Consider the following 25,899-nt stretch of genomic DNA (forward strand, 5'->3'; position numbering starts at 1 on the left):
ACAACTTCCTTTTTGTTCAATCCAAGGGTCCCTTCTCAGTGCTTTTCTTCCTTTACACTCTAGTATTTGTTACTGTTGAATACTCCTTTCTAAACACTCTTCTTTGCAGCCTTTTCTTCCTCTACCCTTCTCTTACGTGTTGGGGGTCGTAATTCTCCTGTCCTAGGCAGCTGTACATTGCCCATGGCTGCTTCTGTTGTTTACTATGGATATATAATGATGACTCTAAAGCTGTATCCCTATTATAGACCTGTTTCCTGAGCTTTCAGTTTGTAATATCTAGCTACCTCTTTGACTAGTTAACTCTTGCTAATTCTCTGTGTTTGGGATTCCATGTTCCTTCCTCTGGCTGGACGACCTTGACCACTCTCCTACCTCAAACCCATGTTCGATGCCCTTCTTATTTGTCCCCACAGCACCCTGTATTTCCCTTCTAAGATTTCTTGTTTCCTCATTAGAGTATAAGCTCTGTAAAGGTAGGGATTGTATTTGCTTCTTTTCCATTGTTTCTCTTGTGCCTAGCAGTATCTGTTAGTTAATATTTAGTAAATATTTCTTTGCATGAGTGACATTCAAACCTCTCTTTTTTCTTTTCTAGTGTCAAATACTGGTGCAGATGGAATGCTTGATTTTCCACAAACATCTCTTTTGCAACTTACTGTAAAAGGAAAAAATGTTATTTCTATAGATGCCGCTGTGAAATTTGTAAAGTTAGCTTTTACTTATGAGGAATGGAGTTTATTTGAATCTTTAGCTGGGCAGCTTATTGATTTTCTCCAGGTAACATATACAAAACCAATAATTTGTTTTTATTTTGTTAAGATGGCTTGAATTATTAACTTGTGGGATATACTTCTCTTAGAGGCAGGATGATCCAGAGTCAAAGAAAGCAGAAAAGGATTTAATTCTTCTTGTTGCAATAGAACCTTTAATCAATGTAAAGAGAAACAAAGGTTTGGTCTTTCCCATGGAAAATTACAAAGAAGGACAATCAGCTCAAATTTATGTTAAGAAAATTACTTTTCATGGTGAGTATTTATTTGCCTTTTTGAAAACTTAAAATTTCATCTGATAAAATATACTCTCTAGGCAAAGTGAGAAAGAATGTTCAAGGCAGAGGAAACAGGACATGCAAAGACCAAGTGCTTGGTTGTTGAAGGAATGACAAGGAGGCACATGTGGCTAGCGTGCGCTGGTAGTGCTGGTGGAATTTGAGAATGTGGTAGGAAATGTAGGCAGAGAAATAGCTGGGTGCCAGATCCTGTAGGCTCCTAGACCTTGTAAGGATGCTGGGTTTTATTCTATGTGATGATTTTGAGGAGGTGAGTAAGGTTCTACTTAGCTGCTACCTTGTTGGTAAGTGAGAGACCAGCACGGCAGTAAATCAAAAGCTATCAGTTCCCTTTAGCAAGGGAAGATTTGGTGGTCTCCCATCTTTTTTCAGTAGGGGCAGTTTTTCATTCCAGCATTTTAAGTCTTAAAAGTTATTGTACATATAACTGGAAATCTGCAACCTCTAATTTTAGACTGACAAGAATGATTTAATCCCTAATCTTTTTTTATGTTTTATAATGTTATTAAGGCATTTTCTGGCTGTTCAATTGCAGTAAATAATTTGTACCAAGCAATGATACATATATTTTTTCTAGTGGTTTCTGAATAGATATTTTTGTTATTTTTATTTCAACTGCCATATTTTACATGTGTTTTAATATTATAAGCCTTTTCAATTCTATTCTGGATGTAGTTGGCATACAGATCACAGATTAATGATAATAGTCTATTTTAATTGCATTAGAGCCCACTTAGATTAGTTTTCATATAGAAATATCTTAGTGACATGATATTTGTCCAGATACCATTTATGTCATTTTGTAGAATTTTTGCTTCTATGCCTTTTCTATTTGAAATTTTGTAATTGATTTTTTTGTTTCATTTTTCTCCTCTTTATGAATTAGATTCTTGTTTGAAGACTTACGGATATTCAGAAGACATTTTCCATTTGGCAGCAACCTTGTACTCTTGTGTCTGTGCTTCTCCCCAGGTGAAATTAATTGCTTTTTTGAAGACTTTGTAATAGTGTTGAAGGAGGTTATTATACCTAATTTAAAGCCAGATTTAAAATATCACGGGAATTGCACCTTGCCAAAATTCTGTATTGTTTAATCATTAAATAAGAGGTTGAGTCATAGTCTGACTTCTGATTTTAAGTCTGTTTTGATAATAACTCTTTTTGTTCCTTTTTGGAAAATTCCTATGCTAGCTATATTCCTAATAATGAAGGAAATGAAGCAGTCATTTCAATTAGAGTTAACATTCTTAATGAAATACCGCTTTCCAGTCCATGAATACGGCGCTTAGTTATTATTTAGAGTCACTTTGTACCCAATGGCCATTAGAGATGATGATTTGTGAGTATGAATGTTTAAGTAACTAGAACAGCACTGGTGGTTAAAACTGAATTCCAGGGATCCCCAGGGCTTTGCCAAAGTTCCCTCAGGAGTTCAGCTTTGGGTATAACACCCTAACCTGTTTTTATTAGTTTTATATACAATTGTTGAGATAGAATTTCATTTGAAAATTTGGCTTTACTATTCTAAAGAAAATTTGAAAACCACAATGATAGAGCATTGTATTAACTTTTGTTCAGGGAAGTGAAACCACAGTAAGGGACTTGAGAAGTTCCACTGGTAAAATGTTTTTTATTTCTTCTGGGTTTATTAAATACTTGTGACACGTATTTAATTTTTGTAAGAAAGGTATTTGAGAGCAAATATAATGATTATAGTAGGAGAGCTAAACAAAAAATTCTTTTTTTTTGTTTCAAGTTTTTATTTAAATTCTAGTTAGTTAACATATAGTATAATATTGGTTTCTGGACTAGAATTTAGTGATTCATCACTTACAGATAACACCCAGCGTTCATCACAAGTGCCCTCCTTAATACCCATCACCTGTTTAGCCCATCCCCCACACTCCTCCCCTCCATCAACCCTCAGTTTGCTCTCCATAGTTGAGACTCTCTTATGATTTGTCTCCCTCTCTCCTTTTTTTCCCCTTCTTTCCCCTATTTTCATCTGTTTTGTTTCCTAAATTCCATAGATAAGTGAAGTCATGTGGTATTTGTCTTTCTCTGATTGACTTATTTCACTTAGCATAATACACCTCACTCTATCCATGTCATTGCAAATGGCAAGGTTTCCTTTTTTGTGGCTAAGTAATATTCCATTGTGTGTGTGTGTGTGTGTGTGTGTGTGTGTGTGTGTGTGTGTGTGTGTGTATATACCACATCTTCTTTATCCATTCATTTGTTGATGGACATTTGGGCCCTCTCCATAGTTTGGCTATTGTTGATAATGCTGCTGTAAACATTAGGGTGCATGTGCCCCTTAGAATCAGTATTTTTTTATCCTTTGGGGTAAGTACCTAGTAGTGCAATTGCTGGGTCATAGGGTAGCTCTATTTTTAATATTTGAGGAACCTCCATACTGTTTTCCAGAGTGGCTGTACCAGCTTGCCTTCCCACCAGCAGTGTAAGAGGGTTCTTTCTCTGCATCCTTGCCAACATCTGTTGTTTCAGTGTTGTTAATTTTGGCCATTCTGACTGGTTGAGGTAGTGTCTGACTGTGGTTTTTATTTATATGTCCCTGATGTTGAGTGATGAGTGATGTTGAGCATCTTTCATGTATCTGTTAGTCATTTGAATGTCTTCTTTGGAAAAATGTCTATTCATGTCTTCTGTCCATATCTTAACTGGATTATTTGTTTTTTGGGGTTAAACCAAAAAATTCTAATCAAGGCTGAAAAGGGCAAGGATTTTTTTTTTTTTTTTTACAAATAAGTATTTTAATGATGAACTTAGGACAAGTCTTCCAAGAATAATATTTTCATTGAGGTATAGTTCCAGAAGCTAGTAATGATCATGAGCTATTAGCAGTCTAGGAATCAGATGTAGTTATGTTCCAAATCTACCAAGATGTCCAATTGTCATCCTTAGACTTGTTTTTTCAAGGCCTAGTAGACAAGATTTACTCTTGAGGATCTCTGTTCTTGAGTTCAGTTGCTAAATCCAGGTATAAAGGACCAATTGGGGAAACTGAGGACAAGAAGATTAAACATTCTTTAGAGGAAAGGATAGGGTGTGATGGGTTGCTCATGTCCCTTCTATGTCCAACCCAATACAGAGAGCTTTTCTGCTGTTCCTGAAGCTGGTCCCATTTCTGTCCTGTGCCCATGCTCCTGGCCACCTTTGAGGTTCATCATAAGCAATCAATACCTATGAGCTTTGATTTTGTTTATTTTCATAATTTATTTAATAATCTAAATTTTATTTTATTTTTTAAAGATTTTATTTATTTGACAGAGAGAGAGAGAACAAGTAGGCAGAGAGGCAGGCAGAGGGAGAGGGAGAAGCAGACTTCCCGCTGAGCAGGGAGCCTGATGCGGGACTCGATCCCAGGACTCTGGGATCATGACCTGAGCCGAAGGCAGCCGCTTAACGACTGAGCCACCCAGGCACCCAATAATCTAAATTTTAAAAGATTAGTTCAGAAGCATTGACATATCTTTTTTTTTAAAAGATTTTATTTATTTATTTGAGAGAGAGAGAATGAGAGATAGAGAGCACGAGAGGGAAGAGGGTCAGAGGGAGAAGCAGACTCCCTGCCGAGCAGGAGCCCGATACGGGACTCGATCCCGGGACTCCAGGATCATGACCTGAGGCAAAGGCAGTCGCTTAACCAACTGAGCCACCCAGGCGCCCCGACATATCTTTTTTTAAAAGGTTTATTTATTTATTTATTTATTTTAGAGAGAGAAGTTGGAGGAGGGGCGAAAGGAGAGGGAGAGAGAGTCCCAAGCCAACTCCACGTTGAGTGCAGAGCCCGATGCGGTTGATCTCACGACCCTGAGATCATGACCTGAGCCAAAACCAAGAGTTGCAGGCTTGACCCATTGTGCCACCCAGGCACTTGACATATCTTTTTTATAATCTTATTTGATACATGATATATGTTTATATTCCAAAACAGAAATATTCAGAAATTCAGTACTTTGAATCTTACTTTTTGTTTTTGTGTTTTTTTAAAGATTTTATTCATTTATTTACTTGAAAGAGAGGGAGAGGATGAGCGGGGGGAGGAGCATAGGGAGAGGGACAAGCAGGCTCCACACTGAGCACAGAGCCTGACTCGGTGGCTTGATGTCATGACTCTGATATCATGGCCTGAGCCAAAATCAAGAGTCTGATACTTAACCAAGTGAGCCACCCAGGCACCCTTGAATCTTACTTTTTTTTTAAACCTTTATATTGATGAATAATATATATAATGACAAACATTTTACTAGTGTATAGCTCAATGAGTTTTCATAAATGAAGCACATCCAGTTCAAGAAACAGAACATGACCAGCACCAAGTAGCTACCCCTGTGCTCCCTTCCAATCACTGACTCTACCGTGGGTACTCACTATCTTGACTTTTTAGTCATTGGGTTAGTTTTGCCTATTTTTTTGTGTTGTATGTAATGGGATACAGAAAATACAGATGGTCCCTGTCTTAGGATGATTCAACCTAAGATTTTTCCATCTTACAATGGTGCGCAAACAATACACATTCAGGAGAAAGCATACTTTAAATTGTGAACTTTGATCTTTTCCCTGGCTGGCAATATGCAGTATGATACTCTCTCATGATGCTGGGCAGCAGCAACCATGACTCCTAGTCAGCTACATGATCATGAGGGGAATGACAGACACACAACTATTCTGGTTTTCACTTTCAGCACAGTATTCAATAAATTACATGAGATAGTTAACACTTTATTATAAAGTAGGCTTTGTGTTCGGGACCTTTGTCCTACTATAGGCTAATGTAAGTGTTCTGAGCATGTTTAAAGTAGGTAAGTCTAGACTATGATGTTCAATAGATTAAACGCATTTTTGATTTATGGTATTTTCAATTTATAAGTCAAGGGAGATCTATGCATACTTTCAGCATCTTGCTTCTTTCAATTGATATTGTTTGTAAGAGTCCTTATTGTTGCAAGTGGTTGTATATTGTTCCATTTTTATTGCATAGTATTCCACTGTATGAATAGACCAAAACTTATTTATACCTTCTTCTACACTTATTTATAATTTCTTCTTCTAGTAACATTGCCCCTATGACCAGATGCAAAAATCTAATTTCAGTTGCTTTCTCTGAATCTCTAAGGCCAAACAATGCCCTCTGGAGGAAGAGGCTACCCTTTCCCATACTTTTAATTTCTTCAGTGTCAGAAAGCCATTCTGGCCCACTTTAATAGCCCAGAGCTGTGCTGTTAATCCCGTATAGCTCCCAGCCAGATTTTGTTTTTAAATTTTGTTATGTTAATCACCATACATTACATCATTAGTTTTTGATGTAGTGTTCCATGATTCATTGTTTGGGTATAACACCCAGTGCTCCATTCAATACGTGCCCTCTTTAATACCCATTCCCCCCACCCTCCTCCCCTCTAGAACCCTCAGTTTGTTTCTCAGAGTCTATAGTCTTTCATGGTTCATCTCGATTTTTTTTTTTTAAGATTTTATTTATTTATTTATTTGACAGAGACAGAGACAGCGAGAGCAGGAACACAAGCAGGGGGAGTGGGAGAAGCAGGCTTCCCGCTTAGCAGGGAGCCTCATGTGGGACTCGATCCCAGGACTCTGGGATCATGACCTGAGCCGAAGGCAGCCGCTTAAGGACTGAGCCACCCAGGAGCCCTTGATTTTTTTTTTTTTTTTTAAGTAGGCTCCACGTTCCCAGCATGGAACCCAGTGCAGGGCTTGAACTCACAACCCTGAGATCAAGACCTGAGCTGAGACCAAGAGTGGGACTCCCAACTGACTGAGCCACCCAGGTGCCCCAGGGCAAGGAATTTTTACTACCGGCTTTTAAAAAAAATCGTGTATGTCTTAGTTCATTCAATTCAATTCAATAAACATTTATTGATCTCTGTTATGGTTCCATACTAGGTACTACATATGCAAATTAAGTCTTAGAGCTGCCCCAAAGAAGTTCAAGGTTTGGTGTATTTTAATCATAAACTCATTATCCTTCTAGTTCAGATATAATGAGTTATATTTTTTTTTTTAAGATTTTATTTATTTGGGAGAGAGAATGAGAGAGAGAGAGAGAGAGCGAGCACATGAGAGGGAGGAAGGTTAGAGGGAGAAGCAGACTCCCTGCTGAGCAGGGAGCCCGATGCGGGACTTGATCCCGGGACTCCAGGATCATGACCAGAGCCGAAGGCAGTTGCTTAACCAACTGAGCTACCCAGGCGCCCCTAGTTATATTTTTCTTTTGAAAAGAGCCAAATAACTGATTTGAGAGGAGATGTATTCGTTATACTCATGGTATCTATTGATACACAGTGTGATGTTCTCTTGGTTTCTTTATGTCTCTCTTTCCTCCTTGTTTGTATCCTTTCCCAGCTCCCTACTCCCTCTCCCCTTACAATTCATCCCCCTCCCCATTCTTTATTATTTTAACACAGAAAATTTAAAAAGATAATAGTAGTACTCTCTTCATAGAGTTGTCATGAAGATTAAATAAATTGGTATAAGTCTTAGTCTGTATGGGCTACCATAACAAAAATACCATAGACAGGGTGGCTTAAACATGGAACACTTACTTCTCACAGTTCTGGAGGCTGAGAAATCCAAGATCAAGGCACCAGCAGATTTGGTGCCTGGTGAGGGTCCACCTCCTGGTTCATAGATAGCTGTCTTTGCTCGGCAGAAAGAAAGTGACAGACTCTGGAGTCCCTTTTATAAGAGTACTATTTTTGCTCTTGAGGGCGTCACCCGCATGTCTAATTACCTCCTGAAGGCCCCACCTCCCAATATTATCACATTGGGAGTTAGAATTTCAGCACAGGAATTTTGGATAGACACATTCAGTCCATTGCAGTAGGTATATAGAGCTCTTAGAATGTTCCCTGGCACACGTTAAATGCTATATAGCTGTATCTACAGTGTATCTTATTCTTACCATTACTTTACTGTTTTTGTTTTCAGAATGTTCAGCCTGATAAAGAAATCGTTGTGGACACGATAATGTTCCTATGGCAGAAATGCAAATTAGGAATTCAGAGGATCAATATGCCCAGAAATGACTATGCAAAATTCACCCAGAAAATCAGTACTAATAAAGTATTCCTTTTTGTTTCCTTTCACTTGCTTTTTATTACTGCTAATTTAAGTTGTGATGCACACTTCAAATCTAAATTTTCCCTGTTTATCCACCTGCATAACTACCATTCTTTAAATGTGGTGCTGACTGAGCCTTTTTCTAAGTGTATTCTCTGCACTTCTGCAGTTTAGTTTTGGGGAGTGGGAAGGTATTTCAGGTTTCTAAGAGAGGAATAAATGTAGTGCGTTTAAGGTTACATGAACTTGGATAAGTTCATTAAGAAGGTTAATAATAGAGAATACAAATAGATAAGGAGTTTTAGGGTTTTTTTTCTGCAATAATATCTTTAGACTATTTCAAAGAGCTCTTTCATGGAAAGGAGAAAGTTGAGCAGGTGAATATTGTAAACAGGGAATGTAGGAGGAAACATTTTAACAGTAACATATTGGATGTGTTGTACATAGGGTACATGGGCTTTTTACCATGTCCTCTGAAAAGGTAATGGAGTGAAAAAGTAATGTTGTTTCCTCATTTTAGTTCCTAAAGTGTGATGGCTAATTTTATGTGCTAAGCTTTGGGGGGATATAGGCATGAAAGACAGATTTGAAGGCACTTAGCATGGAGCTTGAAACAGCTGCCTCCCCCTCACTGTTTTGGAAGACTCGGGGAGTGATCACGACAGCTGCTTTGTGAGGGGGAATGAGAACTTTGAGGATACTGATCATCTTTACTGATATGTTAAAAAAAGATGTTAAATGTTCCATCATGGCTATAGATATGCAGATTGTAAGCTTAGGTGAATCTTCTTTATGAGTTTATAGAAACAGATTGATTAGGATCATTGATGTTTATAATTAAGATGTACCAATAAGGGGGTGTCTACCTGTCTAACATTTCCATGTGTCTAGAAGATGATGACTTCAAGGAAGTCCTAAGTTTAAAAAAATGTGACTCAACAATGTAATATTTTAATTGATTGTCTCTTTTTAGTGGGTTTATCTTCTGTGGCAGATAAATGAAGTAATTCACTGCTATAAAATGGAAGACATTGATGTTGTGGTGGTAGCAGAGGTCACGTTGCGATTAAGTGAAATATTGGAGTTATTAGGAAACCCACGAAGAAAATTTAAAAAATCTCTAGGTAATACAATGAATGAAAAGTATGAAGTTACTAATATACATATACACATATGAGTGTGTAAGTATAAATTGGAAAAAAGAATAACTGCTGTGAACGGAAGCTAGGCATTTCAGTATTATGCTTCCTTGATGATTTATAACCAGAGATAGAAATAACAGAGGTTTAACCAAGAAATAACCATACAACGGTTATATGCTGTATGGTTCCATGGCACATAAGTGTCTTTTGTCTTCTCCTCACTCATGTACTCCCCTTCTCCATTCCTCATTACCACTTTCACCTCCCTTCCTCTTCCCCATTCTTTCTTTTTACTTTTCTTTCCCCCTTTTTATCCCCTTTCCTCCTCTGCCATTTCCCGATAGAGTGTATGTTGCTTGAAGGAAGAGAGCATGTTTTGGTTGCCGTTATATTTTTGGTAACCACCACACTGCCCCACACAGACTGGTAACTTAAATAAATGTCTGTTGAATGGATCAGTGTTTTACATTTTATCTCCTTTTTAATTTTCTCCTATCTTCTGATTCCCTCCTTTTAAAATTTGTTGGCTTCACTTATTTTATTTCTCCTCTTCTTTTCCCCCTTTCCTCTTATCTTCGTCTTTTTTTGTTCTCATTTCCCACCCACTCCCTACTCTCTCTGCCCCAATCCCTTTCTGCCAGCATTCTTCTCCTTCCAGAAGGTTCCTTCTCTCAAAGGACAGCCTTATGCTCTGACCTTCTTTCTTCAGCATGTGGTTGAACCCTTGAACCATCTGTTTTAGAAAGTAACCCATATGTAGGGAGTAAGGTGGTGTGGTTAGTGGGTGTTTCCTTTCCTCTTCTGCCCCTCTTACATAGTGGGTATCACATTTGAGGGACTTTGTAGTAAAGTAATTATCATAGTAATTGTTTTCCCAGAGATTCATTAATCTTGCTCTGCTGTCCTCAGTTGTTGAGTGTGGCTTAGCAGATGGAAGTTTAGAGCCATGGTTCTCAAATTTTGATTGGCATCAGTATCACTTGGGAACTTGTTAAAAATACAAAGGCCCAGATCCTATCCTACTTCATCTAGCCTGGGCCTTTCTAGTCTTTATTAGTTTATCTGGTGATTTTGGTATACATCAAAGTTTGAGAACTACTGGCTAAAGGTCTCTGGCTATCTAATACATTCAATGGTCTGAAGTCCTATTTTTTTTGAAATGTCCTGTCTTAAAATACCTTTCCTTTCTTAAAATTTTTATTATGCAGAATTTCAAATAGAGAGAGATGAAATAAGTTACCATGTACCTATTATCCAGTACCAATATTATGAACATTTTGCCAATCTTATTTCATTTCTTCCTGTAACACATTTTTTCCTCTGGAGTGTTTCAAAGCAGACATCATGTCATTTCACCAGGAAATACCTCAGTGTGTGTGTGTGTATGTGTTGGTTTGTCTATGTAACAGATAAGTATTTTGTTTTGTTTTACAAAACTATAATGCCATTATTACTATACTTTACAAAATTAGGGGAAAATTCCTATGTCCCTGACTAAATTAAAAATATTGAGGGCGTCACCCGCATGTCTAATTACCTCCTGAAGGCCCCACCTCCCACCCCCACCCAATATTATCACATTGGGAGTTAGAATTTCAGCACAGGAATTTTGGATAGACACATTCAGTCCATTGCAGTAGGTATATAGAGCTCTTAGAATGTTCCCTGGCACATGTTAAATGCTATATAGCTGTATCTATATACAGTGCTTCTCCCTCTCCCACTCCCCCGGCTTGTGTTCCCTCTCTCGCTGTCTCGTTCTCTGTTAAATAAATAAATAAATTAATTAAAAAAAAAAAATCCCAAGTTGGCTTGTTCCAATCAGGATCCAAATAAGCTCGTACATTTTACTTTCTTACATTTTTTTTGAGTCTCTCTTTCTAATCTATAACAGTTCCTTTCCTCCTCCCCCTTTCAAGCCATTTGTTTTTTGAAGAAATTGATTTGTCATCTTGTAGGATTCCCCACATTCTGGATTTGGCTCTTTGTGTCTTTGTGGTATTAACTTGTTTCTCTAGCTGGTAGTTGGATCTAGAGGCTTGCTTAGATTCAAGTGGTATCTTATCAAAAAGAATTCCTGCCAATATCTTATACGCTTGGCAAGAATACTTCATAGGTGGTGCTGTTTACTCCCTGTTGTGTTGAATCAGGAAGCATATAATGCCTAGTTATCCCACATGTTGTGTTGTAAAGACTTACCAGTGAGTTCAGCTATTGTCAGCCTGACCTTTTTCCTAGGTTGTTTTCCCCAGATGTAGATTCTGAGACAAGTTGTTGAATGAAGTAGTTATCTAGGGAAGCAGGGTGGTCGTGTGGAGAAGTGAGACAGAAAAGGAAAGGAAGGCAATACAAAGTACAGTAAGTTAAGGAGAAGGCTACTGTTGTAGGTTTAGGACTTTTTCCCATGAGACACCTCTAGGAGACTGTATAGAACCTGCCCCAGAGAGCTGGGAGGTTGAGATATTTATACAACTTTTATCTGTCATTGATTGAAGGCTACTGGAGGAGTGGGAGTGAGAAGCCAGAAAGGGCTTCAAACTTCTATCATTCCTCCTGCACTTACTATATTGAGTTCTTAAGTGAAGAATTACTTCATCAGCTTTTTGGTTACTCTGGCTATTTTTGATTGTGTGGTAGACATTATATTTGCCAAATATAGAAATAACTTGAAGCCTTAGAAGATGAGGTTAATGTTCTTCCAGAGAAGATTATGCTTGCTTTTACTAGATGCATGAAGACATTATTACTCTAGGATCCTATTAGTCCAGTTTGAGAAATTAAGATAATTTGAAGCTGAGATGCTCTCCTGTTGACTTACTTTCCATTTACCCTAAGTCCTGGGATGCAGCCTCTTCTGGCTTCTTACTCTTAGTGGCTCTGGATCCTAATCTCTGTTGCTTTAGTTCTCAGGGCTGTCAGAAGCATTACTCAGCTTCTCAGCTTTCCATTTCAGAATTGACAAAAGTCCTCAGTTGGGAAGGTAGCTCTAATGCCATTCTTTAGTCCCTGGGCTCTCTTCCCAAGATCCAGGTGATACTCTTTTCTCAAGATCCTAGCTCTATATTTATATTTTCATGATCTTCTTTGCTTACAGATGAAGAAATAAAATTTTTTCAGCTTTTCTTTTTTTTTTTTTTAAAGATTTTATTTATTTGACAGAGAGAGACTTAGCGAGAGAGGGAACACAAGCAGGGGGAGTGAGAGAGGGAGAAGCAGGCGCCCCGTAGAGCAGAGAGCCCGATGCGGGGCTCGATCCCAGGACCCTGGGATCACGACCTGAGCCGAAGGCAGACGCTTAATGCCTGAGCCACCCAGGTGCCCCTCAGCTTTTCTAGTGGTCTCTAGTCAGGAGAATTTTTCCAGGTTACCTGTTATTGAAAACAAAAGGCCCAATGATTACTTTTTTTTTTTTTGAAGTCTATTTCTTATTCAATTTTATTTTGTTTATTATTACTTTTGGGAGACTATTGTTTTGTTGTATTTTATACTCTGTTTAATTATAAATTAAATGCAATTTGTTGATTCTTTGCTGAAGTGTTTCATTTCTAAAGAACTAATTGATATTGGAGCATGATCCATTTATAAATAGAAAAATCTATGTTTATATAAGGGGTTGTCCCCATTTAGATATATAAATTCTTACAACTTTTCCAACATTATTATCATAATCTTATTGGCACATAAAAATACAAAGTACAAGTCATTCTTGTATATTAATTATGGCAATCTGATTCAAAATGTTTATTGGACTGTTTATTAAGTAATGGATTATTTAAATTATTGAGTACATTTTAAAATAGGGAACTAGCATTGCCATATATTTATGATTTATTTTTGTTTCACTCAAACCAGACTTGTCTGATATTTGTCCAAATTCATAAGGCTTTTACACTGTTTTGTGAATGCTTTTCAATGGACTTTATAGACCTTATAGAAAGACCAGTCTCTTTACCATAATATTACCTGTTAATAATCAGGATTTTTAATTCTGTTTGTTATACTGCAAGATGCTTTTAAATTAACTTATATAAAGACAAAATGTAATTATATGGAAGAAATAATTTTGTGTTTAGTCAACTTCTGAGTGTTGAATCATTTCTAAAATCATGAGTAATCAAAAAGGTAACCGATTTGGCATAACATTTTTTAGGACTATGATTCCCTGCTATGTTGACATTTTTTTCCTTCCTCTTCTTCTTTCCTCTGGTCCTTCCTTCTTTCCCTTTGTTTCTTCTCTCCTTCTCACTCTTCTTCCTACTTTTACCCTTTTCTTCTCCTCTTCCCTTCCTTCCTCTTCTGTTCCTTCCTTCCTTCTTTTCCTTTTTTTCCCCCCCACAGAGATACCTTTAAGAAAAGGAACTGGTGAATTCTTTGGGATTTCGAGAGGGAACATAGAAATTCTTCCAATACTAAAGGTATTGCAAAGATATTTTAGAAAATACAATTAAAAACGTGAATTTAGATTTTCCAATAATATTGAATTTGTAAATATGTAATGGTTAATTATAGAAATAATTTTGAATATTTAATATTTGAGAATTTACAGTGTCTACATACATTGAAAACTACAGGGGACATTTTCTACCTTTTGCTTTTACTGTAGAAAAGAAATCCCAATCAGCTTTAAAAATAACCTGGTAAATTATCTTAAAAGGATTTGTAGTTACATTACCACTGGTATTTTTAATATGTTGTGATTCATAGACTCATGGAGCAGAAAGGTCCTGCTCAGCATATTCCTCTGATGGATTCAATGAGTTTTACCTGTTGAAAAGATACTTAGAACAGTCCCTGGCACTGGGCAAGTTCTTAGTGATTGTTACCTTAAGAGAAGAAAGGGGGTAAGGGAGATAAATAGCTATTCCTCTTCTTGATTATGTTTTTCTTACAATGTTTGAATTATTTCTGTCCATCAGAGATTGTGTTGTTCTATAGATCTGAATGGGAGTCTAGGGAACCATGTCATATATGTTATAAACACTCTTTTATTTATAGACAAGAACTAGAATAGCATTTGGTCAAGTCTGTCCTATGTGATGCTAATACTGTGCTTCAGAAAAGGATGCCAGAGTCAAGTAACTTTGGGTGACTTTGGATTAAACACAACAGGTTCTTTACTATAAGACTTCTCAGAGGCCTTCATTTGCTTATGAGCATTGTAGTTTTCCAAGAAGATATAGAATACCATATATTCCATTACTTGAAAATAAAACCCATTTTACGCCCTATGGAATAACTACTTAGGACACTAGTGTTCATGGACTACTATTGAAAAATACTTTTCTAGAGAGGAAGCCAGTGATCTATATTTTTGTTTGCCTGATTAATTCAAAAATTATAATTTTAAATTATAAAAGTTGTTATTAACAGGATATTTTGAGGTATAAAAATGAAAAATCTGCAATTTCACTATATAGACTGAAATATTATTTTTTGTATTCTCTTCTAGTCTTTTTTTATATTTTTTAGCATAGTAGCATTCTGATGTTTTTTTCCTAACATTATTTCATTGGCACTTTTCCTGTTGCTAAATGTTACTACTCATAATTGCTATATTTTCTCTGAAAAATCAATTTAAAATATATGTCATAAAATTATAAAGAATGTTATAAGGCAGACCCATTTCCCCTTAAGAAACAGTACATTATTAGTACAGTTGAAACTCGTCCACTAACTCCTTTGATCATATCACCTTTCTTCCTGCCTAGCAGTAACTGGTATTCTAAATATAATGACTGTAAATTCCAGGCATACTTTTATTACGTATGTGTGTTTTTCCCAGAAAGTAGGGAGTATTGCTTTTAAATTTATATATATATATATAAAGTCATAGTGTGACTGCAGCTTGCTTTTTATCTCAGTATTGTGTTTGTGAGATTCACTCCAGTTGATTTGTGGTAGTCATAGTGATGATTTTTGCTACACATCTAACTTGCTCAAGATTGCATAGTAAGTAAAAAAAAGAAGAAGAAGATAGCAGGAGGGGAAGAATGAAGTGGGGGAATCGGAGGGGGAGACGAACCATGAGAGACGACGGACTTTGAGAGACAAACTGAGGGTTCTGGAGGGGAGAGGGTGGGGGGATGGGTTGGTCTGGTGATGGGTATTAAAGAGGGCACGTATTGAATGGAGCACTGGGTGTTTACACAAACAATGAATCATGGAACATTACATCAAAAACTAATGATGCAATGTATGGTGATTAACATAACATAATAATAAAAAATTTAAAAAAAAAGATTGCATAGTAAGTAGATTTGAACTTAGGTGTATTGCCTTCAACGTCCAGGTATTTAGTCAATATGCTATGTTTGATTTTAAAAAAAAGTTTCTTCAGGATACTTGTATAAAAGACATTTTTCTAATGCATAAAATATGCAAGTCCTGTAACTGGGTACCAATCAAATATCATGAATATACTAGAGGACTGAGGGATCATTCTGAATTTACTTTCTTCTAATGATAGGTTTTAGGGAATGCAATTTTGAGTTCTTTATGTAGCATTGTGTCTTGAGAGAGCTAGAGTTGAGAAATCTTAAATTGGGGACAGTATGTTTGAAATTCACAAGAGATTGAGGAGGCATAATAGCTGTCTGCCAATGGTTTTTCCAGGGATCATTTATAGTGCTTGCTAAATATACAGCTTTCTATTTCCCATTTAAGGCATATGGAATCATAATTTCAGTTGTGGGGTGTTAAAAGTTTATAATTACAGGTATTTTCCTCTTAAAATTCCCCCAGGTAGGTTATTTTTTTAAAGATTATTTATTTATTTATTTGAGAGAGAGTGAGAACAAGCAGGCGGAGCGGCAGAGGGAGAGGGAGAAGCAGGTTCCCTTCGTGGGGCTTGATCCCAAGACCCCAGGATCATGATCTGAGCCCAAGGCAGACACTTAACCGACTGAGCCACCCAGGCACCGTCCCCAGATAGATTCTTAAGGAAACTAGAATTTCAGAATCACTGGCTTAGTGGGCCAGCACTTATTCTCTGAGGCTTCATAGGGCAGGAATAAGAATAGTAATAGAAGTTACAAAGTGCTAGATTTTAGCTTCAGGTGGAAAATTTCTGGCAATTAAAGCCACTAAATAAAATGAGTTTCATAGAAGGTGGCAGTTTTCTCAAATGAAGCTGAAGACCGTTTATGAACTATTGCTACTCTTATTTAAATTAGAAAAATGTACCCTTTCCTTGATATGATTTATTGCCATTTGCTGGGTAATTGCCAAAATAAATATACAAGTCTATGATGATAACAGCATGAATGGTACCCCCTAAAATTGTGTGGTAGGCAACCTGCCCAGCTATACTGTGGCATATGGTAGATGTAGTACAGGTGGTTTGTTGGTGTGACCTAAGGATTCACCAGATGCTAAAATTTTTTAAAATTTTATTTTATTATGTTATGTTAATCACCATACATCATTAGTTTTTGATGTAGTGTTCCATGATTCGTTGTTTGCGTATAACACACAGTGCTCCATTCAATACGTGCCCTCTTTAATTCCCATAACTGGGCTAACCCATCTCCCCACCCCCTCCCATCTAGAACCCTCAGTTTGTTTCTCAGAGTCCATAGTCTCTCATGGTTCGTCTCCCCCTCCGATATCCCCCCCTTCATTTTCCCCTTCCTACTATCTCCTTTTTTTTTTTTTTTTTTATTTTCACATATAATGTATTATTTGTTTCAGAGGTACAGGTCTGTGATTCAACAGTCTTACACAATTCACAGCGCTCACCATAGCACATACCCTCCCCAATGTCTATCACCCAGCCACCCCATCCCTCCCACCCCCCCACCACTCCAGCAACCCTCGGTTTGTTTCCTGAAATTAAGAATTCCTCATATCAGTGAGATCATATGATACATGTCTTTCTCTAATTGACTTATTTCGCTTAGCATAATACCCTCTAGTTCCATCCACGTTGTGGCAAATGGCAAGATTCTTTTTGATGGCTGCATAATATTCCATTGTGTGTGTATATATATATATATATATATATATATATATATATATATATATATACCATATCTTCTTTATCCATTCATCTGTTGATGGACATCTTGGCTCTTTCCATAGTTTGGCTATTGTGGACATTGCTGCTATAAACATTGGGGTGCATGTACCCCTTTGGATCACTCCATTTGTATCTTTGGGGTAAATACCCAGTAGTGCAATTGCTGGGTCATAGGGTAGCTCTATTTTCAACTTTTTGAGGAACCTCCATACTGTTTTCCAGAGTGGTTGCACCAACTTGCGTTCCCACCAACAGTGTAGGAGGGTTTCTCTTTCCCAGAGTTGAATCTTGGCTCTAAATTGACTGTGTGATCTTGAGCAAATTATTTCATCTGTTTGAATATAAGTATCCTCATCTGTGAAATTATAACAATAGAATCAATTCTACTGGTATTAAGTTATATAGTTTAAATGAGGTATTGGTAATGTTGCAGAAACCAGTACCTGGCACATGGTAGCTACTCAGTTTTTCTTATGTTTTATGTAGAGCACTGAATCTTAACTTAGGGTCTCAGACCCATCTGGAGGGGAGTGAAATGGAGAGAAGTGAGAATTTATTGTAAGGAGAATCCAAAATCTGTATGCTCACCTATCTGAGATTGTAGGTGGGATAAATTGTATATCTTGCATATATACATGCAACTATTTAAAAAAATGAGATGTTTATTGTAATCACATTCAAAGCTTATTAAAAAGTTTTACTGAATACATAGCAGCTAGTTCTTTCAATAAATATATTGTAAAATTACAATAATTAGTATGTATCTACCTCATAGGATAATGGTAATTAAAAAATTAGTCCATGTAAAGCGTTTAGCCCAGTATCTGGAACATAGTTTAATTAAATGTTAGCTATGATCATGACAAAGATAACAAAAGTGATAGTGATGGTGATGATGTTGATGATAGAATGTAGGTGCGTGTGGAGGAGGGTCTTTGAAATTTTTTGGTGTTAAAAAGGCATCCTTAGAGACTTCTGTTTCTGGAAAAAGGGCAAACTGGGTGAGCTGAAAACCCTGTTGCTGCAAAGCACCTAGAAATTTTGGGCAGAATTGAACAAATATCCTCAAGCACATTGTGGAGCTCACAAGAAAGTAAGATAAATTCCAGGGGCCCAGAAAGGGGAACTGAAAACTAGAATGGTCATTTTATGAGTAGATGCTGCAGTTGGTTGATGGGCTCAGTTATAAAAAAGCTCAGATTAACAGCCATTCAGTGACAAGATATGAAGCTTGGGCACATGAAAGATGGGGGTTTGGAACTGAGACTTACACATTAAAATTATGACCTCCAAAAGACCACATTCTAGAGAATGGAGACCAGAAGAAAACCAGTCTGCCTATTTGTATGGGGAGGTATCTCCACATGGGTACAGGAGGTGGGTGGGTGGGAGAGAGTCTTTCTTCCTAATGATTTATAATCCTGGGCCTGCCTTCACGTAGGTCTGTTTTTTGAATTTACATTACTTGAGTTGCATGAGAACCTCCCTGGGCCTGTGATTCTTGAATGGAGATATATATCTATATATCTTTGAATGGATGTGTGTAATCAAATTGTGTATATTCCAGGAATGCAAGGATGATTTAACATTAGAAAATATAATGCAATACCCCACATTAGCAGACGACAGGAAGAAATACGACTACCTCACTAGATAAAAAGATGCAACAAGAGCAGTTGACAAAATTCAACAGCCATCTTTAAAAAATAACTCTTTTTTTAAAAAGATTTTATTTATTTATTTGACAGAGAGAGAGATAGGGAGAGCAGGAACACAAGCAGGGGGAGTGGGAGAGGGAGAAGCAGGCTCCCCGCTGAGCAGGGAGCCCGACGTGGGACTTGATCCCAGGACCCTGGGATCACGACCTGAGCCGAAGGCAGACGCTTAATGACTGAGCCACCCAGGCGCCCAAAAAATAACTCTTAAGTCAGGAATAGAGGATAATTTTTTTTCCCATAAAGGGTATCATTCAAAGACCTGTAATGAATGTTATACCTATAGTAAAAGATTAAAATCAATCCCTTTATACTGAGGTAATGACCTAGGATAGCTGTCATTTTTTATTCAACATGTCCTAGAGATCTTAGATAGTCAGCTGAGAAAGAAAGCAGATAAAAAAGGCATAAGGACTGTAAAGCAAATACCAGCCTGTCTCGATCCACAGACTCGTACAATGCATTACACATTTTTAGTAATAGCAATCTAAATGCCCATCGGTAGAAGAGTGGATAAATATATTGTGACATGTTCCTCAGCATCACACCATTTCATTGTGGTCGTGAGGATGAATGAATTAGTGTGGGCTTGAACTAGAGTCAGCTTGGCATCCTTACCCTTCCCTTCTTTAGTCACCTTCTTTTGTCACAGGGGAAAAGCTGGAACTGCATTTCCCAGCATCTCATTTCTGCGTGCTTCTAGGTTAGTCTTCCAATGAAGGGCATTTGCAGGAATGTATAATGAAGGGAAGACAGAGTTCTTACTTGGCAGCGGCAGATGGAAGAAGTTTGTTTACCAGAGGTGCTGGGCAAGCTCTTGCAATTCACTTGGCGCTCGTGGTGTGACAGACACTCGCAGCTGTTGTCAGCTGCTCCTTGATTCTTAGATTCACAGAGGCTCGTGCATGCAGCCAAATTGTCACTGGCAGCTTCCTTGGCCTTTGTCCCCCCAGGCCTTCCAACAGTGATAGACGCCTCTATTTCTGTGTATCCAATCCCTTTCTGCTTGCGAGTATCTCCAGTTGTTCTGTGTTCCTAACCAAACTCGACACATTGAGTTACATACACCAGCATGAAAAAATTGCAACAACATATGTTTGAGCGTATAAAGTGAACTGCAAAATTTTCTGACAGAATTAAAAAGTAGGCAAGCAATATTGCATATTGTTAATAGATACACATGTGGTAAAGTTTAAAAACATACCAAATAATGGTAAAAACCAAAGCACAGTGGCTTCCTTTAGGAGCAGAGAAAAAGATTGTCATGTGGACAGTTCTATAGAGGGTTTCAATTATCTGCACGTATGTGTTTGCTTTATTTCCTAAAAATTTTCTGGAGAAATATGTGAAATTTGAAAGTTTGAACAAAGCCAGATGCTCGTTATGTTATTCTCAGTATTTGTCTCTCTATGAGAATAATTAGAATGTAAAGATATTTAGTTTTTGAAAATCATGATATACACCATTGGATTTGATGGCCTCTACATCTAAATTTCCAGCTCTGAGATTTAAAAAAAAATTAACTTTCAAAATGAAGTGTGTGAAAATGACAAATTATGAGGGTTGTATTTTAAAAATTTACCTATACATTTGGTACAGTCAGAATTTTGAAAACCACAAAAGGAAGATATATACAAGTTTATGAAAAGCTTAATTTATATTTGGAAAAATGATGAATTGTATTTATTATTTCACTTTTATCAGTAATACTCCACATTTAATCAAAGACAAATACACTGGGTGCCTTGGTGGCTCAGTTAAGCGTCTGCCTTCGGCTCGGGTCATAATCCCAGTGTCCTGGGATCAAGTCCCACATCGGGGTCCCTGCTCAGCGGGAAGCCTGCTTCTCCTCCCACTCCCCTTGCTTGTGTTCCTTCTCTCGCTATCTCTTTCTCTGTCAAATAAATAAATAAAATCTTAAAAAAAAAGACAAATACACTTAGTAAAAAATATAACATTGTTGATATTGGATAGACTATTTAAATTTATTACTTGGTTTGAATTATTATTGAAAGAAGTTTGAAAATGTTGTATATGATTTTTCCTTACGTGTTATTTTTCTGTTTTGTTTATAAAATTACTTTAGAAGAAACCTGTGGAACAGTTATTTTTGGCTTATGAACTTCTTGACAAAGCAATTGATGGAATAAATTTGAATTGCATGTTAACTACTTTGCCAAATGGATCATCAGTGATTGACCATTGCTATGCCAAGGTAAATGGGAAACTCTTACATGAAATTGAAGTGTTTGTTACTTAGCTAGGAAGAGGGCTGGCTTTGCAAGTAGGTGAGCAAAGCGTGATTTGTGGTGGCCTCATTCTCATAGGCCAGAAATCTATTCCCCTCTTCCCAGAAGAAATCAAGGAGAGTGAGGAGTCTTTAAATTTGTTACTGAAGAGGCCACTGGTGAACTTGAAAAGCAGGTTTATTAGCATGTGAACCAGATTGCAAAGAGTTGAGAAGTGAGCAGAATTTAATGGCGTAGAGTAAAATGATAACTTGAGTGGTAATAGGATAGAGCTATTTTTAGTATGTTTTGATAACTGTATTTCTTTTTTTATTTTTGCTTCAATCCTACCAAAGTACACCCAGGACATAGATGGAGACATTTGCAAACCAGTCACACCAAATTCTTTCATGATGGATTTGCATCTTGAACTAATTCAAGCCCAGCACCGTATAGCTGTTGTGCTTCTTGACCAATTGCAAGGTAGTAGTGATCAAAGCAAATAATTTGTTCTGCATCAATTTTAAGATAAGTTCAAGAAGAGTTTTCTTTTCTTTTCCCTGCTTAATATCAATAGATACCTTTCATTATTGCTTTATAACCTGCATAGCAAATCAATTAGTATAATTCTAAAAAATTAAATTAATTTTGTTTGAGGGGCGCCTGGGTGGCTCAGTCATTAAGCATCTGCCTTCGGCTCAGGTCATGATCCCAGGGTCCTGGGATCGAGCACCACACCGGGCTCCCTGCTCAGCAGGGAGACTGCTTCTCCCACTCCCCCTGCTTGGGTTCCTGCTCTCCCTATCTCTTTCTCTGTCAAATAAATAAATAAAATCTTAAAAAAGTAAATTAATTAATTTTGTTTGAGTTATAGTAAATTACCGATATTTTGTTAATTCAATCAAGCAAATATAATTATTGAGTGCCTATTAAGATCCAGGAACCATATTATGTTTGGTATAAATAAGATACAACCTCTAATTTTGAGCTTCTAGTAAGTAAGCCAATTGTAACAGTTGAGATTAATAAATGTAACAGAAGTGGGCTCAGTTTCTGTTGTGGGCACACAGAAGAGGAGTATCTATAATAAACAAGAGTTAGGGATGGCTTCCTGGGAGAAGGGATAGTTGACCAGAAGGCTAGAAAATATCTTTATGAAGAATGAAAAGGAAACAGTCATTTGGATAGAGAAACTAGCCTTTAGCAAACTGGAAAGCAACAATTGTATGGTGCATTTTAGGAACTGCTGGAATTCTCTTATGGCTAGAATAAAGAGCACACCTGAGAGTACAACACAGATAAGCCTAGTGATGTAGATCACAGTTAAATCTTGAATAGCTAAGGGGTTTATATTTATCCTCGAAGGTATTGAAAAACTTAGAAAGACATCTCTGACATTAATGTCAGAGCACACATGACTTGGATCTAAGTTTTTTTGGCCTCATTATTAGATAAAGAGTTCAAACCATTTTTTAAAAAGATGTCAATAGTAATAATGGTGTGCATACAGATAATACATTTACTCAAGTTTCAAAATAAGATTTAACATCATTATGTATAAAAATTGAGGTTAAATTTTGATAAAGCCAAGTTACTCTTGGCAAGATTATATAGCCAGTATTCATTTAACAACTACTCCATTATAAATTACTGACTAATTATAGAATAGTACTAAGTGTTCCAGCCTAATACGACCTCTGATTTCTGTCTAAAGCATTCTAATTTGAAGGGATACATGCACCCTGTTATAGCAGCATTATCAACAGTAGCCAAACTATGGAAAGGGCCCAAATGTCCATCAACTGATGAATGGATAAAGAAGATATGGTGTATGTATATAATGGAATATTACTCAGCCATAAAAAAGAATGAAATCTTGCCATTTACAATGACATGGATGGAGCTAGAGATAGAGTATTATACTAAGCTAAGTAAGTCAGTCAGAGAAAGACAAATACCATATGATTTCATTCATATGTGGAATTTAAGAAACAAAACAAACCATCATGGGGAAAAAAAGAGAGCAGCAAACCAAGAAACAGGCTCTTAACTATGGAGAACAAACAGATAGTTACTAGAGGGGAGGTGGATAGGAGTGGGTTAAATAGGTGATCGGGATGAAGGAGTACATGCGTTGTGATGAGCACCTGGTGTTGTATATAAGTGTTGAATCACTAAATTGTATACCTGAAACTAACAATACACTGTATGTTAACTAACTGGAATTTAAATAAAAACCTAAAAAAAAAATAAAGCATTCAGATGTCACATCATATATACAACTAAATAGATTTAATCAAAGGCTAGGCAATTAATTAATTTTTGAGTGCAAACTTTTTTCCCCAGGTTATTGAGACATAATTGACAGATAACATTATGTAAGCGTAAGGTGCACAAATGTGTTGATTTTATACACTAAGATATTGCAAAATTATTACCATCATAATGTTAGCTAATATGTCTATCATGTCACATAGTTGCCACTTCTTTTTTGTGGTAAGAGCACTTAAGATTTACTCACTTAGCAACTTTCAAGTATATACTACAGTATTATTAACTATAATCACCATGACGTACATGAGATCCCTAGAACTTATTCATCTTATAAGTGGGAGTGTGTACTCTTTGACCAACATCTCTCCATCTCCTTCCACTTCCCCTCTAGCGCCTGGTAACTACCACTCTACTCTGTTTCTATGAATTCAGCTTTCTTAGATTCCACATGTAAGTGATATCATACAGTATTTGTCTGACTTATTTCACTTAGCATCATGCCCATCAAGGTCCATCCATGTTATTGCAAATGGCAGGATTTCCTTCTTTCTCATGGCTGAATAATATTCCACTATATATATATGTGTATATATATATATGTATTCCACTATATATATGTGTGTATATATATATGTATATATATGCATATATATAGTTCACTATATATGTATATATATGTATATATGTGTATATATGTATATATATTCCACTATATATGTGTATATATAGTGGAATATGTGTATACATATATACATATATGTGTATATATATGTATATATGTGTATATGTATGTGTATATATATATAGTGGAATATATATTCCACTATATATATGTATATATGTATATATATGTGTATATATGTATATATATGTGTGTATGTATATGTATATATATGTACATATATGTGTATATATACACACACACACACACACACACACACCACATATTCTTTATACATTCATTCATTGATAGATACTGTTTACATATCTTGGCTATCGTGAATAATGCTGCAATGAACACAGGAGAGCAGATATCTCTTTGAGAACTTATTTTCATTTCCTTTGGAGATACACCCAGAAAGGGATTGCTGGATTATATAGCAGTTCTATTTTTAATTTTTTAAAAAAGATTTATTTATTTATTTTTAGGGAGGGAGCGGGAGAGAGAAAGAGAGCTGGGGGTGGAGAGGGGCACAGGGAGGGAATCTCAAACAGATTCTCCACTGAGCGCAGAGTCAGACTCGGCTCTTGATCTCAGGACCCTGAGATCATGACCTGAGCCAAAATCAAGAGTCAGACACTTAACTGACTGAGCCACCCAGGTGCCCCTATTTTTAATTGTTTGATGAACCTCCATCGTGTTTTCCACAGTGACTGAACGAATTTCCATTCCCACCAACAGTGTGCAAGGGTTTCCTTTGTTCCACATCCTCGTCAACATTTGTTATCTCTTGTCTTTTTGATGATAGCTATTCTAACAGATGTGAAATGGTACCTTGTGGTTTTGATCTGCATTTTCCTGATGATTAGTGATTTTGAGCATCTTTTCATACACCTGTGGCTATTTGTATGTCGTCTTTGGAAAAATGTCTATTCAGTTCCTCTCTCCATAGTTTGTTTTTTTACTATTGGGGTTATATGAGTTCTTTAAATATTTTGGATATTAATCCTTATCAGTTATATGATTTGCAAATATTTTCTTCCATTCTGTAGGGTACCTTTTCATTTTGTTGGTTTTTTCTCTTGCTGTGCAGAGCTTTTTTATTTGATGCACTCCCATTTACTAATTTTGTTGTTTTTATTACTTGTGCTTTTTTACTGTGTTTTGTGTTGTTGTTGTTATTACTTGTGTCTTATCCAGAAAAAATAATTGCCAAGATCAATGTCAAGAAGAATTTTCTCTATGTTTTCTTCTAGGGGATTTATGGTTCCAGTTCTTATATTTATTTATTTAAAAAATTTTTTTATTAACATATAATGTATTTTTTGTTTCAGGGGTACAGGTCTGTGATTCATCAGTCTTGTACAATTCACAGTGCTCACCATAGTACCTTTCCTCTGCAATGTCCATCACCCAGCCACCCTATCCCTCCCACCCCCTCCACTCCAGCAACCCTCAGTTTACTTCCTGAGATTAAGAGTCTCTTATGGTTTGTCTCCCCCTCTGGTTTCATTTTGTTTATTTTTCCCTCCCTTCCCCTATGATCCTCTGTCTTGTTTCTCAAATTCCTCATATCAGTGAGATCATATGATACATGTCTTTCTCTGACTGACTTATTTCTCTTAGCATAATATCCTCTAGTTCCATCCACGTCATTGCAAATGGCAAGATTTCATTTTTTGATGGCTG

General features: G+C 36.7%; 1 protein-coding gene across 4 annotated transcripts in view; it reads left to right on the top strand.

Moving 5' to 3' along the window:
* Window positions 1–25,899, top strand: part of CFAP54 (cilia and flagella associated protein 54) — a 296,408-nt gene that overhangs the window by 39,260 nt on the left and 231,249 nt on the right. For 3 of the 4 annotated variants that reach the window (XM_088025291.1, XM_028105379.1, XM_028105380.1), the window contains exons 10-17: window positions 599–780; window positions 863–1,028; window positions 1,959–2,044; window positions 8,042–8,176; window positions 9,147–9,297; window positions 13,654–13,730; window positions 21,134–21,262; window positions 21,632–21,758. In XM_088025291.1, the coding sequence (XP_087881417.1) occupies window positions 599–780; window positions 863–1,028; window positions 1,959–2,044; window positions 8,042–8,176; window positions 9,147–9,297; window positions 13,654–13,730; window positions 21,134–21,262; window positions 21,632–21,758 (1,053 nt within the window). Of the gene's footprint in view, window positions 1–598; window positions 781–862; window positions 1,029–1,958; window positions 2,045–8,041; window positions 8,177–9,146; window positions 9,298–13,653; window positions 13,731–21,133; window positions 21,263–21,631; window positions 21,762–25,899 lie in introns of all 4 variants that reach the window. The other variant, XM_088025290.1, reaches the window with a different exon arrangement.

This window comes from Eumetopias jubatus, unplaced genomic scaffold (assembly GCF_037043125.1).
Source record: "Eumetopias jubatus isolate StellerSeaLion01/CBP00866 unplaced genomic scaffold, mEumJub1_p1.0 scaffold_8, whole genome shotgun sequence".
Lineage (NCBI taxonomy): Eukaryota > Metazoa > Chordata > Mammalia > Carnivora > Otariidae > Eumetopias > Eumetopias jubatus.